At 45.8% G+C, this 17361-nt stretch overlaps 1 protein-coding gene across 2 annotated transcripts in view; it reads right to left on the bottom strand.

Annotated features, from left to right (window-relative positions):
- The window catches only part of LOC121555688 (ubiquitin carboxyl-terminal hydrolase 32-like), a 108144-nt gene that overhangs the window by 12529 nt on the left and 78254 nt on the right, over window positions 1–17361 (bottom strand). For both annotated transcript variants that reach the window (XM_045213926.1, XM_045213927.1), the window contains exons 27-30: window positions 9483–9667; window positions 8950–9036; window positions 8535–8655; window positions 7111–7302 (exon numbers count right to left, since the gene is read on the bottom strand). In XM_045213926.1, the coding sequence (XP_045069861.1) occupies window positions 7111–7302; window positions 8535–8655; window positions 8950–9036; window positions 9483–9667 (585 nt within the window). The remainder of the gene's footprint in view (window positions 1–7110; window positions 7303–8534; window positions 8656–8949; window positions 9037–9482; window positions 9668–17361) is intronic.

The raw sequence follows: 17361 nt of genomic DNA, 5'->3' as shown, positions 1-17361 counted from the left end.
TGTGTATATCAATGACGTCGCTCTTGCTGCTGGTGACTCTCAGATCCACCTCTACACAGACGACACCATTTTGTATACATCTGGCCCTTCATTGGACACTGTGTTAACAAACCTCCAAACGAGCTTCAATGCCATACAACACTCCTTCAGTAGCCTCCAACTGCTCTTAAACACTAGTAAAACTAAATGCATGCTCTTCAACCGAACGCTGCTTGCACCCGCCCACCCGACTAGAATCACTACTCTCGACGGGTCTGACCTAGAATATGTGGACAACTACAAATATCTAGGTGTCTGGTTAGACTGTAAACTCTCCTTCCAGACTCACATTAAGAATCTCCAATCCAAAGTTAAATCTAGAATCGGTTTCCTATTTCGCAACAAAGCCTCCTTCACTCATGCTGCCAAACATGCCCTCGTAAAACTGACTATCCTACCGATCCTTGACTTCGGCGATGTCATTTACAAAATAGCCTCCAACACTCTACTCAGCAAATTGGATGTAGTCTATCACAGTGCCATCCGTTTTGTCTCCAAAGCCCCATATAATACCCACCACTGTGACCTGTACGCTCTTGTTGGCTGGTCCTCACTACATATTCGGTCGCCAAACCCACTGGCTCCAGGCCATCTATAAATCACTGCTAGGCAAATCCCCACCTTATCTTAGCTCATTGGTCACCATAGCAACACCCACCCGTAGTCTGCGCTCCAGCAGGTATATCTCACTGGTCATCCCCAAAGCCAACACCTCCTTTGGCCGCAATTCCTTCCAGTTCTCTGCTGCCAATGACTGGAACAAATTGCAAAAATCTCTGAAGCTGGAGACACTTATCTCCCTCACTAACTTTAAGCATCAGTTGTCAGAGCACCTTACCGATCACTGCACCTGTACACAGCCCATCTGAAATTAGCCCGCCCAACTACCTCATCCCTATATTGTTATTTATTTTGCTCATTTGTACCCCAGTATCTCTATTTGCACATCATCTCTTGCACATCTATCATTCCAGTGTTAATACTAATTGTAATTATTTTGCACTATAGCCTATTTATTGCCTTACCTCCATAACTTGCTACATTTGCACACACTGTATATATATGTATTTCTGTTGTATTTTTGACTTTGTTTTGTTTTACCCCATATGTAACTCTGTGTTGTTGTTTTTATCGCACTGCTTTGCTTTATCTTGGCCAGGTCGCAGTTGTAAATGAGAACTTGTTCTCAACTGGTTTACCTGGTTAAATAAAGGTGAAATAAAATAAAAAAATAAAAATTTATCCCATAGGGTTTTTTAGAAACACTTAAAATAAGGACTGTTTCGTGTAGGCTTAACCTGGCGTGACGTTTTGATACCCGTCTAACCTCTCTAGGACAAGGTGACTTTTATCAATATATTCACCTGTATTTGAAAATGGAATGCTAATTTGCTGCTAATGTGGCTATCATAAACAACTACAAATGCCATGATGATCTGGAAGAGACTGCTGAATCGAGGCAAAGGTAAGAATCTCTGGATTAACTGTCTAATGTTAGCTAAATGTAGTAATTAATCAATATGCTAATATATTTTCGAATCTGAGAATAAATAGAGCCAAATAGATTGATAAAAGTCACCTTGTCGGAGAGAGATTTACATGGTTATCAAAACATCACCCCAGGGTAAGCCTACACGAAACACAGTCCTTATTTTAAGTGTTTCTAAAATCCACTATGGGAAAAATGGTGGAAATAGAATTGGGAAAATTGTCAGTTTGACCACTAGGTTTTATGGGTATTATGACACCTCCACTATGGGGCTCTATAACGCACGGTATATCAGGACCGTATAATTAAATGGCTACAGTTCATTCTTACATGTTCTATGTTTGAGCTGCTTTTGAAAGCAAAAGTCGAATTGAAAACCTTATTGGCATTGTTGAATTACAATTTCATAATAGCAAGCAAGGACTGACGGTTTGGTTCGCTAAACTAGCAAGTCTGTTTGTTTGGTTACCACGGCAACTATGGTAACTATATAGTCAACTTGCTAGATACTTCAGTGGATGTTGAACACAATACTACCGGCAAATTAACACATTTCTGCAAATGTGTTAAATTATAGCCCTGGTATAAAAGGGATAATCAACTTGGGGCTCTATGGGTTCTCTGGAATATAATGCAACTCCGTGGAAGGTTAGTTCCACCCTTCTAGCGCGTTGTGGAACACACCTTCCACGTCGTTCATTATTTTCCATGGAACGCATAAGCCCCTCGTTGATTATCCCTTACATACTTTAATGTATTAAATGAATAGTTTAGTTCCAAAACGAACACTTTGAAGCTAATTTCTGAAGCTTCTATATTGCAATGGTCTAAACACTATAGAAATACAACGGATTTTACACAGCATACTACGACTCCCAGAGTGCATTTCAACTCCCATGGTGCAATGCTCTGTCCAGGGCTGCAGGCTGGCACAGACAAATGCGAGGTAGTGTAAATACAGTGCATTAGGAAAGTATTCAGACCCCTTGACCTTTTCCACATTTTATTACGTTAAAGCCTTAATCTAAAATTGATTAAATAAATAAAAATCCTCATCAATCTACACACATTCTTAAAATAAAGTGGTGATCCTAACTGACCTAAAACAGGGAATTTTTACTAGGATTAAATGTCAGGAATTGTGAAAAACTGAGTTTAAATGTATTTGGCTAAGGTGTATGTAAACTTTAGACTTCAACTGTATGTACAGTTCAGTTCTGCCCACAAATGTTCTATAGGATTGAGGTCAGGGCTTTGTGATGGCCACTCCAATACCTTGACTTTGTTGTCCTTAAGCCATTTTCCCACAACTTTGGAAGTATGCTTAGGGTCATTGTCCATTTGGAAGACTAATTTGCGACCAAGCTTTAACTTCCTGACTGATCTCTTGAGATGTTGCTTCAATATATCCACATAATTTTCCTTCCTCATGATGTCATCTATTTTGTGAAGTGCACCAGTCTCTCCTGCAGCAAAGCACCCCCACAGCATGATGCTGCCACCCCCGTGCTTCACGATTGGGATGGTGTTCTTCGGCTTGCAAGCATTCCCCTTTTTCCTCTAAAACATAACAATGGTCATTATGGCCAAACAGTTCAATTTTTGTTTCATTAGACCAGAGTACATTTCTCCAAAAAGTACGATCTTTGTCCCCATGTGCAGTTGCAAACCGTAGTCTGGCTTTTTTATGGCGGTTTTGGAGCAGTGGCTTCTTTCTTGCTGAGCGGCCTTTCAGGTTATGTCGATATAGGTTATGTCGATATACTGTAGATACTTTTGTACCTGTTTCCTCCAGCATCTTCACAAGGTCCTTTGCTGTTGTTCTGGGATTGATTTGCACTTTCGCACCAAAGTACGTTCATCTCTAGGAGACAGAACGAGTCTCCTTCCTGAGCGGTATGACGGCTGCGTGGTCCCATGGTGTTTATACAGTGAGGGAAAAAAGTATTTGATCCCCTGCTGATTTTGTACGTTTGCCCACTGACAAAGACATGATCAGTCTATAATTTTAATGGTAGGTTTATTTGAACAGTGAGAGACAGAATAACAACAAAAAAATCCAGAAAAACGCATGTCAAAAATGTTATAAATTGATTCGCATTTTAATGAGGGAAATAAGTATTTGACCCCCTCTCAATCAGAAAGATTTCTGGCTCCCAGGTGTCTTTTATACAGGTAACGAGCTGAGATTAGGAGCACACTCTTAAAGGGAGTGCTCCTAATCTCAGCTTGTTACCTGTACAAAAAACACCTGTCCACAGAAGCAATCAATCAATCAGATTCCAAACTCTCCACCATGGCCAAGACCAAAGAGCTCTCCAAGGATGTCAGGGACAAGATTGTAGACCTACACAAGGCTGGAATGGGCTACAAGACCATCGCCAAGCAGCTTGGTGAGAAGGTGACAACAGTTGGTGTGATTATTCGCAAATAGAAGAAACACAAAATAACTGTCAATCTCCCTCGGCCTGGGGCTCCATGCAAGATCTCACCTCGTGGAGTTGCAATGATCATGAGAACGGTGAGGAATCAGCCCAGAACTACACGGGAGGATCTTGTCAATGATCTCAAGGCAGCTGGGACCATAGTCACCAAGAAAACAATTGGTAACACACTACGCCGTGAAGGACTGAAATCCTGCAGCACCCACAAGGTCCCACTGCTCAAGAAAGCACATATACAGTCCCTTCTGAAGTTTGCCAATGAACATCTGAATGATTCAGAGGAGAACTGGGTGAAAGTGGTGGTCAGATGAGACCAAAATCGAGCTCTTTGGCATCAACTCAACTCGCCGTGTTTGGAGGAGGAGGAATGTTGCCTATGACCCCAAGAACACCATCCCCACCGTCAAACATGGAGGTGGAAACATTATGCTTTTGGGGTGTTTTTCTGCTAAGGGGACAGGACAACTTCACTGCATCAAAGGGATGATGGACGGGGCCATGTACCGTCAAATCTTGGGTGAGAACCTCCTTCCCTCAGCCAGGGCATTGAAAATGGGTCGTGGATGGGTATTCCAGCAGGACAATGACCCAAAACACACGGCCAAGGCAACAAAGGAGTGGCTCAAGAAGAAGCACATTAAGGTCCTGGAGTGGCCTAGCCAGTCTCCAGACCTTAATCCCATAGAAAATCTGTGGAGGGAGCTGAAGGTTCGAGTTGCCAAACGTCAGGCTCGAAACCTTAATGACTTGGAGAAGATCTGCAAAGAGGAGTGGGACAAAATCCCTCCTGAGATGTGTGCAAACCTGGTGGCCAACTTCAAGAAATGTCTGACCTCTGTGATTGCCAACAAGGGTTTGCCACCAAGTACTAAGTCATGTTTTGCAGAGGGGTCAAATACTAATTTCCCTCATTAAAATGCAAATCAATTTATAACATTTTTGACATGCGTTTTTCTGGATTTCTTTGTTGTTATTCGGTCTATCACTGTTCAAATAAACCTACCATTAAAATTATAGACTGATCATGTCTTTGTCAGCGGGCAAACGTACAAAATCAGCAGGGGATCAAATCCTTTTTACCCTCACTGTACTTGCGTACTATTGTTTGTACAGATGAACGTGGTACCTTCAGGTGTTTGGAAATTGCTCCCAAGGATGAACCAGACTTGTGGAGGTCTACACATTCCCATGATGTCAAGCAAAGAGGCACTGAGTTTGAAGGTAGGCCTTGAAATACATCCACAGGTACACCTCCAATTCACTCAAATGATGTCAATTAGCCTATCAGAAGCTTCTAAAGCCATGACATCATTTTCTGGAATTTTCCAAGCTGTTTAAAGGCACAGTCAACTTAGTGTATGTAAACTTCTGACCCACTGGAATTGTGATACAGTGAATTATAAGTGAAATAATCTGTCTGTAAACAATTGTTGGAAAAATTACTTGTGTCATGCACAAAGTAGATGTCCTAACCAACTTGCCAAAACTATAGTTTGTTAACAAGAGATTTGTGGAGCGGTTGAAAACCAAGTTTTAATGACTCCAACCTAAGTGTATGTAAACTTCCAACTTCAACTGTAAATGTGATATCAGTAAAAATATATATTTTTTTTATACATTTGCCAAAAACTCTAGAAACCTGTTTTTGCTTTGTCATTATGGGGTAGTGTGTGTTTAATGATGAGGGAAAAAAACAAGTTGATCAATTTCAGAATAAGGCTGTAACGTAACAAAATGTGGAAAAAGTAGTGGTCTGAATACTTTCCGAATGCACTGAACAAAAATATAGAACGTACCATGCAACAATTTCAATGATTGTACAGAGTTACAGTTCATATAAGGAAATCAGTCAATTTAAATAAATTAATTAGGCCCTAATCTATGGATTTCACATGACTGGGAAGGGTCGCAGCCATGAGTGGGCCTGGGAAGGCATAGGCCCACCCACTTGGGAGCCAGGCCCAGCCAATCAGAATGAGTTTTTCCCCACAAAAGGACTATATTACAGACATAAATACTCAGTTTCATCAGCTGTCCGGGTGGCTGGTCTCAAATGATCCCGCAGGTGAAGAAGACTGAAGTGGAGGTCCTGGGCTGGCGTGGTTACACGTGGTCTGCGGTTGTGAGGCTGGTTGGATGTACTGCCAAATTCTCTAAAATGACGTTGGCTTATGGTAAAGAAATTAACATTCAATTCTCTGGCAACAGCTCTGGTGGACATTCCTTCAGGTCAGCATGCCAATTGCAGTTATGAGTGCATTTCACATTACTTTTGGGATGTAATCATATTATAATGGTCACACGAATGTCATGTTGAATACACAGAGTATACAAACATGAAGAACACCTGCTCTTTCCATGGCATAGACTGACCAGGTGAATCCAGGTGAAAGCTATGATCCCTTATTGATGTCACCTGTTAAATCCACTTCAAATCAGTGTAGATGAAGGGGAGGAGACAGGTTAAAGAAGGATGTTTAAAAATCAGGAAGTCGTTCCTAACGTTTGGTCTACTCAGTTTATATGTTCACATCATTATCACAAAAAAAAGAATTTTAATTGAGTTGCTAGGAGAGTAACGTTAGAATGCTAATGTAATGGGTAAAATAGTTAGTCGTTTTGGAACTAAACCTCCCTTCCACTGCTCTGTAACACCTTTTGCTTAGTAGTTGTTTCAGTGGGCTGGCCCTCATCTGCTTTGTAAACAAAGTATAGTTTTGTCAACAAGCTGCGGGCGTGGAGGTATGATGTTTTCGTTAGAAGAAGCTGTCGGCATTTTCTCTCCTTTTCTCTCCTACTACTGTGCGTCAGTGTGTCAGTGTGTGTGTGTGTGTGTGTGTGTGTCAGTGTGTGTGTGTGTCAGTGTGTGTGTGTGTCAGTGTGTGTGTGTGTCAGTGTGTGTGTGTCAGTGTGTGTGTGTGTCAGTGTGTGTGTGTCAGTGTGTGTCAGTGTGTGTGTGTGTGTGTCAGTGTGTGTGTCAGTGTGTGTGTGTGTGTGTGTGTGTGTGTGTGTGTGTGTGTGTGTGTCAGTGTGTGTGTGTGTGTCAGTGTGTGTGTGTTTGTCAGTGTGTGTGTGTGTGTCAGTGTGTGTGTCAGTGTGTGTGTGTGTGTCAGTGTGTGTGTGTGTCAGTGTTCTGACCAGTATAGGAGGCAGCCTCCACAGGTCCAGTTTCTTGGTGGCCAGGCGGTGGGTCTTGCACTTGGAGCAGTAGTAGAGCTCGTCCTCTCCCAGCTCCTCCTCGCTGGTGAAGGCCTTCAGACAGCTGTCTAGACTGATGGGCTCAGCCTGGGCCCTGCGACTCTGCTGCACACTGCAGTGCTCCTCCACTATCTAGCGAGAGAGAGAGAGAGAGAGAGACACCGGGAGAAGGGGGTTAGACGGGACCGATAACCAGACAGAATCGGGCCTGTGACAGATCAGGGACAGAGCCAGGGGATGTGATCTGATACGGGTAAAGCTCAACATATCTCCAGCACCTGGACGTGCGGATGTCATCTTCTCCTCTTGGATCTGAAGACTCACCCTCTCCTGTGTGGTAAGGGGAGGTGCAGGCCTGTACGGTTCCAGTATGTATAGATTGTAATGGATATACTATATGATATGATGTATATGACCTTCTCCTGTGAGGTCTGGTAGCAGAGGTATAGGGATGTAGGATATTCTACATGATATACACTCAGTTTATTTAGGTACACACATCTAGTACCGGGTCGGATCCACCTTTGCCATCCAGAACAGCCCGAATTCTTCAGGGAATGGATTCTACAAGGTGTGGCGTTCAACTGTTGCTCAATTGCTAATCGAGGGACCTAACGTGTGCCAGGAAAACATTCCACACACACCATTCCACCACCACCGCCACCAGCCTATACCCGTTGACACCAGGCAGGATGGGTCCATGGACTCATGCTGCTTACACCAAATCCTGACTACCGTCAGCACGACCCAATAGGTACCGTAATTCTTTGGACCAGGCAGTGTTTTTCCACTCCTCAATTGTCCAGTGTTGGTGATTGCGTGCCCACTGGAGCCGCTTCTTCTTGTTTTTAGCTGATAGGAGTTGAACCCGGTGTGGTCGTCTGCTGCAATAGCCCCATCCGTGACGAGCACCGCCGAGTTGTGCGTTCCCAGATGCCGTTCTGCACACCACTGTTGTACTGCGCCGTTATTTGCGGCCCGCCTGTTAGCTTGCACGATTCTTGCCATTCTCCTTCGACTTCTCTCTCATCAACGAGCGGTCTTTCGCCCACAGGACTGCTGCTGACTGAATGTTTATTTGTTTGCGACACCATTCTCGGTAAAACGCTAGACACTGTCGTACGTGAAAAGCCCAGGAGGGGCGGCCGTTTCTGAGATACTGGATCCGGCGCGCCTGGCACCGGCGATCACACAACGCTCAAAGTCACTTACGTCACTTGTTTTGTCCATTCTAACATTCAATCAAACAGTAACTGAATGCCTCGATGCCGTTCTGCCTGCTTTATATAGAAAGCCACGACCACGTGGCTCTCTGTCTGTAGGAGCTAACCATTTTGGTGAACGGGGTGGTGAGTGTACATTACCCTCTCCTGTGAGGTCTGGTAGCGCAGGTGTAGGGCTGTCGGGTCCCAGTCCACAGCTATGCAAGCGTTTCCTACCGAGGCCCTGTCCTCCGTACAGTCCACCGCACAGCCTCGACAGAACCTGAAACACACAGTCACAAACACACATGAGCAGAAGCACAGAGACGGTACAAAAACACACGCCGTTTCCCCTACACACGCCGTTTCCCCATACACACGCCGTTTCCCCCTACACACGCCGTTTCCCATACACACGCCGTTTCCCCTACACACGCCGTTTCCCCATACACACGCCGTTTCCCCATACACACGCCGTTTCCCCATACACACGCCGTTTCCCCATACACATGCAGTGGATACTGTAATAGAAGAGAAGTGTGTGTTTTGATGATGATGATGATGGAGGAGGCCTCACCTGTACCAGGGACACCAGGCACATGAGGTACCGTCCTTCCCTACCACTCTCAGTGTGAAGGGGTACTGGTAGCCCATACTGTCATCACTGTAGTAGGAGACATAATACACACAACATTATTAAACAACCTACAAACGATAATCACCTTCAGACAATAAAAATTACCTTCAAATCAAGATAACCTTCCCGTCAGTTGGAAACTTCCTGAATAGCCCTGTTCAGTCAATCAAGGGGAGACTTGCCGACTAGCCCTGTGTGTGTGTGTGTGTGTGTGTGTGTGTGTGTGTGTGTGTGTGTGTGTGTATGTGTATGTGTGTGTGTGTGTGTGTGTGTGTGTGTGTGTGTGTGTGTGTGTGTGTGTGTGTGTGTGTGTGTGTGTGTGTGTGTGTGTGTGTGTGTGTGTGTGTGTGTGTGTGTGTGTGTGTGTATGTGTATGTGTGTGAGAGATGCGGTGCAGCGTGTGTGTCTGACTAGTCCTGTGTGTGTGTGTGTGTGTGTGTGTGTGTGTGTGTGTGTGTGTGTGTGGTACTGACCAGTCCTGTGCATGGTTGCTGGCCTCCTGCGGGGGCAGAGGGCTGGCCAGACGTGCCACCTGTATCCAGACAGCATCATACAGGTCCTTCTTACTGGTGTGGACCGTACAGGGAACGATCAGAGGCATCCCGAACAGACTGGCACGGTTCTTCTGACTGGACAGGAAATACAACTCCGTCCGCATCTACAGGAGGACACACAGGAATGAAAACAGTCAGAACCACGAACCTCCAGGATCAAACATGAGGAAGGGGGCCAGAGACCTCTAAAAGTATTCACCAGTTAATACTCAAGTTCACCCAGCGCCTCATGCCCAAGTTCCTAAATGTATTTCCTCATTGCAACTATCCTCTCCTTATTAGGAACTTTTAATTACTCTTTCTATAGATTTTATTTTAACAGGGTGTCATATTGAGCCCAAGTCTCTTTCAAATGAGCCCTGCACAATACAAAACACACACATCAATACAAAACACAATAAAATACTAAATGATGAAAAAATTATCATAAAAACAAACCCAACCTTCACTTAGTGCACCCCCACTAATGTTTTCAAGCCTGAGACTCCCCTGCAACACATCCACGCCTGAGCCTCCGCTGCAACACATCCACGCCTGAGACTCCCCCTGCAACACCTCCACGCCTGAGCCCCCCCCTGCAACACCTCCACGCCTGAGCCCCCCCCTGCAACACCTCCACACCTGAGCCCCCCCTGCAACACATCCACGCCTGAGCCCCCCCCGCAACACATCCACGCCTGAGACTCCCCCTGCAACACCTCCACGCCTGAGCCCCCCCCTGCAACACATCCACGCCTGACTCCCCTGCAACACCTCCACGCCTGAGCCCCCTGCAACACATCCACGCCTGAGACTCCCCCTGCAACACCTCCACGCCTGAGCCCCCCCTGCAACACCTCCACGCCTGAGCCTCCCCTGCAACACCTCCACGCCTGAGCCCCCCTGCAACACATCCACGCCTGAGCCCCCCCCCTGCAACACATCCACGCCTGAGACTCCCCCTGCAACACCTCCACGCCTGAGCCCCCCCTGCAACACCTCCACGCCTGAGCCCCCCCCTGCAACACCTCCACGCCTGAACCCCCCCTGCAACACATCCACGCCTGAGACTCCCCTGCAACACCTCCACGCCTGAGCCCCCCCCTGCAACACATCCACGCCTGAGACTCCCCCTGCAACACATCCACGCCTGAGACTCCCCCTGCAACACATCCACGCCTGAGCCCCCCCCTGCAACACCTCCACGCCTGAGCCCCCCTGCAACACCTCCACGCCTGAGACTCCCCCTGCAACACATCCACGCCTGACTCCCCCTGCAACACATCCACGCCTGAGACTCCCCCTGCAACACATCCACGCCTGAGACTCCCCCTGCAACACCTCCATGCCTGAGCCCCCCTGCAACACCTCCACGCCTGAGCCCCCCCCTGCAACACATCCACGCCTGAGCCCCCCTGCAACACATCCACGCCTGAGACTGCCCCTGCAACACATCCACGCCTGAGCCTCCCCTGCAACACATCCACGCCTGAGCCTCCCCTGCAACACATCCACGCACTGAGCCTCCCCTGCAACACATCCACGCACTGAGCCTCCCCTGCAACACATCCACGCCTGAGACTCACCTGCAACACATCCACGCACTGAGCCTCCCCTGCAACACATCCACGCACTGAGCCTCCCCTGCAACACATCCACGCCTGAGCCCCCCTGCAACACATCCACGCCTGAGCCCCCCTGCAACACATCCACGCACTGAGCCTCCCCTGCAACACATCCACGCACTGAGCCCCCCCCTGCAACACATCCACGCACTGAGACTCCCTTGCTACACGCTTTGTAAATAAACAGAAGGGAATGCTGCCATCTTCTTACAGACAGAGAGGCCCAACCCAACGTTTGATAAAAATGATCACCAGTCATGAATCTAAGGGCACAATGGAAAACAGCATCTAGAGGTTTCAGTGTGAAGCTGCTGCGTGTATGTACAGTCGTGGTCAACATTTTTGAGAATGACACAAGTATTGGTCTTCACAAAGTTCGTTGCTTCAGTATTTTTAGATATTTTTGTCAGATGTTACTATGGTATACTGAAGTATAATTACAAGCATTCCATAAGTGTCAAAGGCTTTTATTGACAATTACATTAAGTTTATGCAAAGAGTCAATATTTGCAGTGTTGACCCTTCTTTTTCAAGACCTCTGCAATCCACCCTGGCATGCTGTCAATTAACTTCTGGGCCACATCCTGACTGATGGCAGCCCATTCTGGCATAATCAATGCTTGGAGTTTGTCCGAATTTGTGGGATTTTGTTTGTCCACCCGCCTCTTGAGGATCGACCACAAGTTCTCAATGGGATTAAGGTCTGGGGAGTTTCCTGGCCATGGACCCAAAATGTCGATGTTTTGTTCCCCGAGCCACTTACTTATCACTTTTGCCTTATGGCAAGGTGCTCCATCATGCTGGAAAAGGCATTGGTTGTCACCAAACTGTTCTTGGATGGTTGGGAGAAGTTGCTCTCGGAGGATGTGTTGGTACCATTCTTTATTCATGGCTGTGTTCTTCTGCAAAATTGTGAGTGAGCCCACTCCCTTGGCTGAGAAGCAACCCCACACATGAATGGTCTCAGGATGCTTTACTGTTGGCATGACACAGGACTGATGGTAGCGCTCACCTTGTCTTCTCCGGACAAGGTGTTTTCCGGATGCCCCAAACAATCGGAAAGGGGATTCATCAGAGAAAATGACTTTACCCCAGTCCTCAGCAGTCCAATCCCTGTACCTTTTGCAGAATATCAGTCTGTTCCTGATGTTTTTCCTGGAGAGAAGTGGCTTCTTTGCTGCCCTTCTTGACACCAGGCCATCCTCCAAAAGTCTTTGCCTCACTGTGCGTGCAGATGCACCCACACCTGCCTGCTGCCATTCCTGAGCAAGCTCTGCACTGGTGGTGCCCCGATCCCGCAGGCGAATCAACTTTAGGAGACGGTCCTGGCGCTTGCTGGACTTAATATTTGTGTCATTCTCAAAACTTTTGACCACGACTGTAGATATAATATCATCATAATCTAAAAACAGACAAAAGTGGCCTGGACAACGTCCTTCCTAAAAATACATATCACTAGGGCAGCTTTGCACACTCTTGGCATTCTCTCAACCAGCTTCATGAGGCAGTCACCTGGAATGCTTTTCCAACAGTCTAGAAGGAGTTCCCACATATGCTGAGCACTTGTTGGCTGTTTTCCTTCACTCTGCGGTCCAACTCATCCCAAACCATCTCAAATTGGTTGAGGTCGGGTGATCGTGGAGGCCAGGTCATCTGATGCAGCACTCCAACACTCTCCTTCCTGGTAAAATAGCCCTTACGCAGCCTGGAGGTGTTTTTGGTCATTGTCCTGTTGAAAAACAAATGATAGTCCCACTAAGCCCAAACCAGATGGGATGGCGTATCGCTGCAGAATGCTGTGGTAGCCATGCTGGTTAAGTGTACCTTGAATTCTAAATAAATCACAGACGGTGTCACCAGCAAAGCAACCCCACACCATCTCCTCCATGCGTCACGGTGGGAATCACACATGCGGAGATCATCCGTTCACCTACTCTGCGTCTCACAAAGACATGCCGGTTGGAACCAAAAAACAGATTTCCACCAGTCTAATGTCCATTGCTCGTGTTTCTTGGCCCAAGCAAGTCTCTTCTTCTTATTGGAGTCCTTTAGTAGTGGTTTCTTTGCAGCAATTCGACAATGAAGGCCTGATTCACGCAGTCTCCTCTGAACAGTTGATGTTGAGATGTGTCTGTGACTGGAACTCTGTGAAGCATTTATTTGGGCTGCAATCTGAGGTGCAGTTAATTGCCGATATTGGAGGCTGGAAACTCTAATGAACTTATCCTCTGCAGCAGAGGTAACTCTGGGTCTTCCTTTCCTGTGTGTTCCTCAAGAGAACCAGTTTCATCATAGCGCTTGATGGTTTTTGCGACTGCACTTGAATAAACGTTCAAAGTTCTTGACATTGTCCGGATTGACTGACCTTCATGTCTTAAAGTAATGATGGACTGTCGTTTCTCTTTGCTTATTTGAGCTGTTCTTGCCATAATATGGACTTGGTCTCTTACCAAATAGGGCTATCTTCTGTATACCAACCCTACCTTGTCACAACACAACTGATTGGCTCAAACACATGAAGAAGGAAAGAAATTCCACAAATTAACTTTTAACAAGGCACACCTGTTAATTGAAATGCATTCCAGGTGACGACCTCATGAAGCTGGTTGAGAGAATGCCAAGAGTGTGCAAAGCTGTCATCAAGGCAAAGGGTGTCTACTTTGAAGAATCTCAAATATAAAATACATTTTCATTTGTTTAACACTTTCATGGTTACTACATGATTCCATATGTGTTATTTCACAGTTTTGATGTCTTCACTATTGTTCTACAATGTAGAAAATAGTAAAAATAAAGAAAAACATGGAATGAGTAGGTGTGTCCAAACCTTTGACTGGTACTGTGTATATATACACACACAGTGCCTTCAAAAAGCATTCAGACCCCTTGACTTTTTCCACCTGTGTTAAATTCAATTGATTGGACATTATTTGGAAAGGCACACACCTGTCTATATAAAAGGCCCCACATTTGACAGTGCATGTCAGAGCAAAAAACAATCCATGAGGTCGAAGGAATTGACCGTTGAGGTCCGAGACAGGATTGTGTCGAGGCACAGATCTGGACAAGGGTACCAAAACATTTCTGCAGAATTGAAGGTCCCCAAGAACACAGTGGCCTCCATCATTCTTAAATGGAAGAAGTTTGGAACCACCAAGATTCTTCCCGGCCAAACTAATCACAGACAACGATGAGACAGCCTATAGGGAGGTGGTCAGAGATCTGGCAGTGTGGTGCCAGGACAACAATGTCTCCCTAAATGTGAGCAAGATAAAGGAGCTGATCGTGGACTACAGGAAAAGGCGGGTCGAACAGGCCCCCATTAACATCGACGGGGCTGTGATGGAGTGGGTAGAGAGTTTCAAGTTCCTTGGTGTTCACATCACCAACGAACTATCATGGTCCAAAAACACCAAGACAGTCGTGAAGAGGGCACGACAACACCTTTTCCCCATCAGGAGACTGAAAAGATTTGGCATGGGTCCCCAGATCCTCAACAAGTTATACAGCTGCACCATCGAGAGCATCCTGACCGGTTGCATCACTGCCTGGTATGGCAAATGCTCGGCCTCTGACCACAAGGCACTACAGAGGGTAGTGCGTACGGCCCAGTACATCACTGGGGCCAAGCTTCCTGCCATCCAGGACCTCTATACCAGGCGGTGTCAGAGGAAGACCCTAAAAATTGTCAAAGACTCCAGTCACCCAAGGCATTGACTGTTCTCTCTGCTACCGCACGGCAAGCGGTACAGGAGCGCCAAGTCTAGGACCAAAGGGCTCCTTAACAGCTTCTACCCCCAAGCCATAAGACTGCTGAACAATTAATCAATTGGCCACCCAGACTATTTACATCCCCCCCCTTTGTTTTTACACTGCTGCTACTCGCTGTTTATTATCTTTGCATAGTCACTTTACCCCTACCTACATGTACAAATTACCTTGACTAACCTGTATCCCCGCACATTGACTCGGTACCGGTACCCCCTGTATATAGCCTTGTTATTGTTATTTTATTGTGTTGCTTTAAAAACGTTTTTACTTTAGTTTATTTAGTAAATATTTAACTATATTTCTTGAACTGCATTGTTGGTTAAGGGCTTGTAAGTAAGCATTTCACAGTAAGGTCTACACCTGTTGTATTCGGTGCATGTGACAAATACAATTTGATTTGATTTGGGGAGAAGGGCCTTGGTCAGGGAGGTGACCAAGAACCCAATGGCACTCTGACAGAGCTCTAGAGTTCCTCTGTTTAGATGGGAGAACCTTCCAGAAGGATAACCATCTCTGCAGCACTCCACCAATCAGGCCTTTATGGTAGAGTGGCCAGACGGAAGCCACTCCTCAGTAAAAGGCACATGACAGCCCGCTTGGAGTTTGCCGAAAGGCACCCAAAGACTCTCAGACCATGAGAAACAAGATTCTCTGGTCTGATGAAACCAAGATTGAACTCTTTGGCCTGAATGCCAAGCGTCACATCTGGAGGAAACCAGGTACCGCTCATCACCTGGCCAATACCATCCCTACGGTGAAGCATGGTGGCAGCATCATGCTGTGGGGATGTTTTTCAGTGGCAGGGACTGGGAGACTGTTCATATTTCCCTCGATCCTGATTAGAGCAAAGTATAGAGAGATCCTTGAAAAAAACCTGCTCCAGAGCGCTCAGGACCTCAGACTGGGGCGAAGGTTCACCTTCCAAGAGGACAACAACCCTAAGTACACAGCCAAGATAACGCAGGAGTGGCTTCGGGACAAGTCTCTGAATGTCCTTGAGTAGCCCAGCCAGAGCCCGGATTTGAACCCCATCGAACAATCTCTAGAGAGACCTGAAAATAGCTGTGCAGCGACGGTCCCCATCCAACCTGACAGAGCTTGAGAGGATCTGCAGAGAAGAATGGGAGAAACTCCCCAAATACAGGTGTGCCAAACTTGTAGCGTCATACCCAAGAAGACTCGAGGCTGTGATCGCTGCCAAAGGTGCTTCAACAAAGTACTGAGTAAAGGGTCTGAATACTTACATATTTAGCAAACATTTCTAAAAACTTGTTTTTGCTTTGTCATTATGGGGTATTGTGTGTAGATTGATGAGGGGGAACAAAACGATGTAATCCATTTTAGAATAAGGCTGTAACGTAACAAAATGTGGAAAAAGTGAAGGGGTCTGAATACTTTCCGAATGCACTGTGTACACACACGCACACAAACACAGAGGCTTCAGAAAGTATTCATACCCCTTTACTTATTCCACATTTTGATGTGTTACAGCCTGAATTCAAAATGTATTAAATTGTTTTTAATCTACACACAATACCCCATACTGACAAAATTAAAACATGGTTTTAGAATTGTTTACTAATTTACAGAAAATGACATATGTAAATTAGATATTTATGTAATTATTCACACCCCTGACTCAATACTTTGTAGAAGCACCTTTGGCAGCGATTACAGCTGTGAGTCTTTCTGGGTAAGTCTCTAAGAGCTTTCCACACCTGGATTGTGCAACATTTGCCCATAATTATTTTCAAAATTCTTCAAGCTCTGTCAAATTGGTTGTTGATCATTGCTAGACAACCATTTTCAGGTCTTGCAATAGATTTTCAAGTAGATTTAAGTCAAACTGTAACTTGGCCATTCAGGAACATTCACTGTCTTCTTGGTAAGCATAAACTGTAGATTTGGCCTTGTGTATTTTAGGTTTTTGTCCTGCTGAAAGCTGAATTCATCTCCCAGTGTCTGGTGCAAAGCAGACTGAACCAGGTTTTCCTCTAGGATTTTGCCTGTGCTTAGCTCCATTCAGTTTATTTTTTATCCTGAAAAACTCCCCAGTCCTTAACGATTACAAGCATACCCATAACATGATGCAGCCAGCACTATGCTTGAAAAGATGGAGAGTGGTACTCAGTAATGTGTAGTATTGGATTTGCCCCAAACGTAACACTTTGTATTCAGGACAACCAAGTTAGGAAGGATGTCTGTATCTTTGTAGTTACTGGGTGTATTGATACACCATCCAAAGTGTAATTAATAATTTCACCATGCTCAAAGGGATATTCAATGTCTGCTTTTTTTTACCCATCTTCTTTGTGAGGCATTGGAAAACCTGCCTGCTCTTTGTGGTTGAATCTGTGTTTGAAATTCACTGCTTGACTGTGGGACCTTACAGATAATTGTATGTGTTGGGTACAGAGATGAGG

This window comes from Coregonus clupeaformis, unplaced genomic scaffold (assembly GCF_020615455.1).
Source record: "Coregonus clupeaformis isolate EN_2021a unplaced genomic scaffold, ASM2061545v1 scaf0172, whole genome shotgun sequence".
NCBI classification, from domain to species: Eukaryota; Metazoa; Chordata; class Actinopteri; order Salmoniformes; family Salmonidae; genus Coregonus; species Coregonus clupeaformis.
Note: the sequence above shows the minus strand (reverse complement) of the source record. Positions and strands in the feature narration are given on the sequence as shown.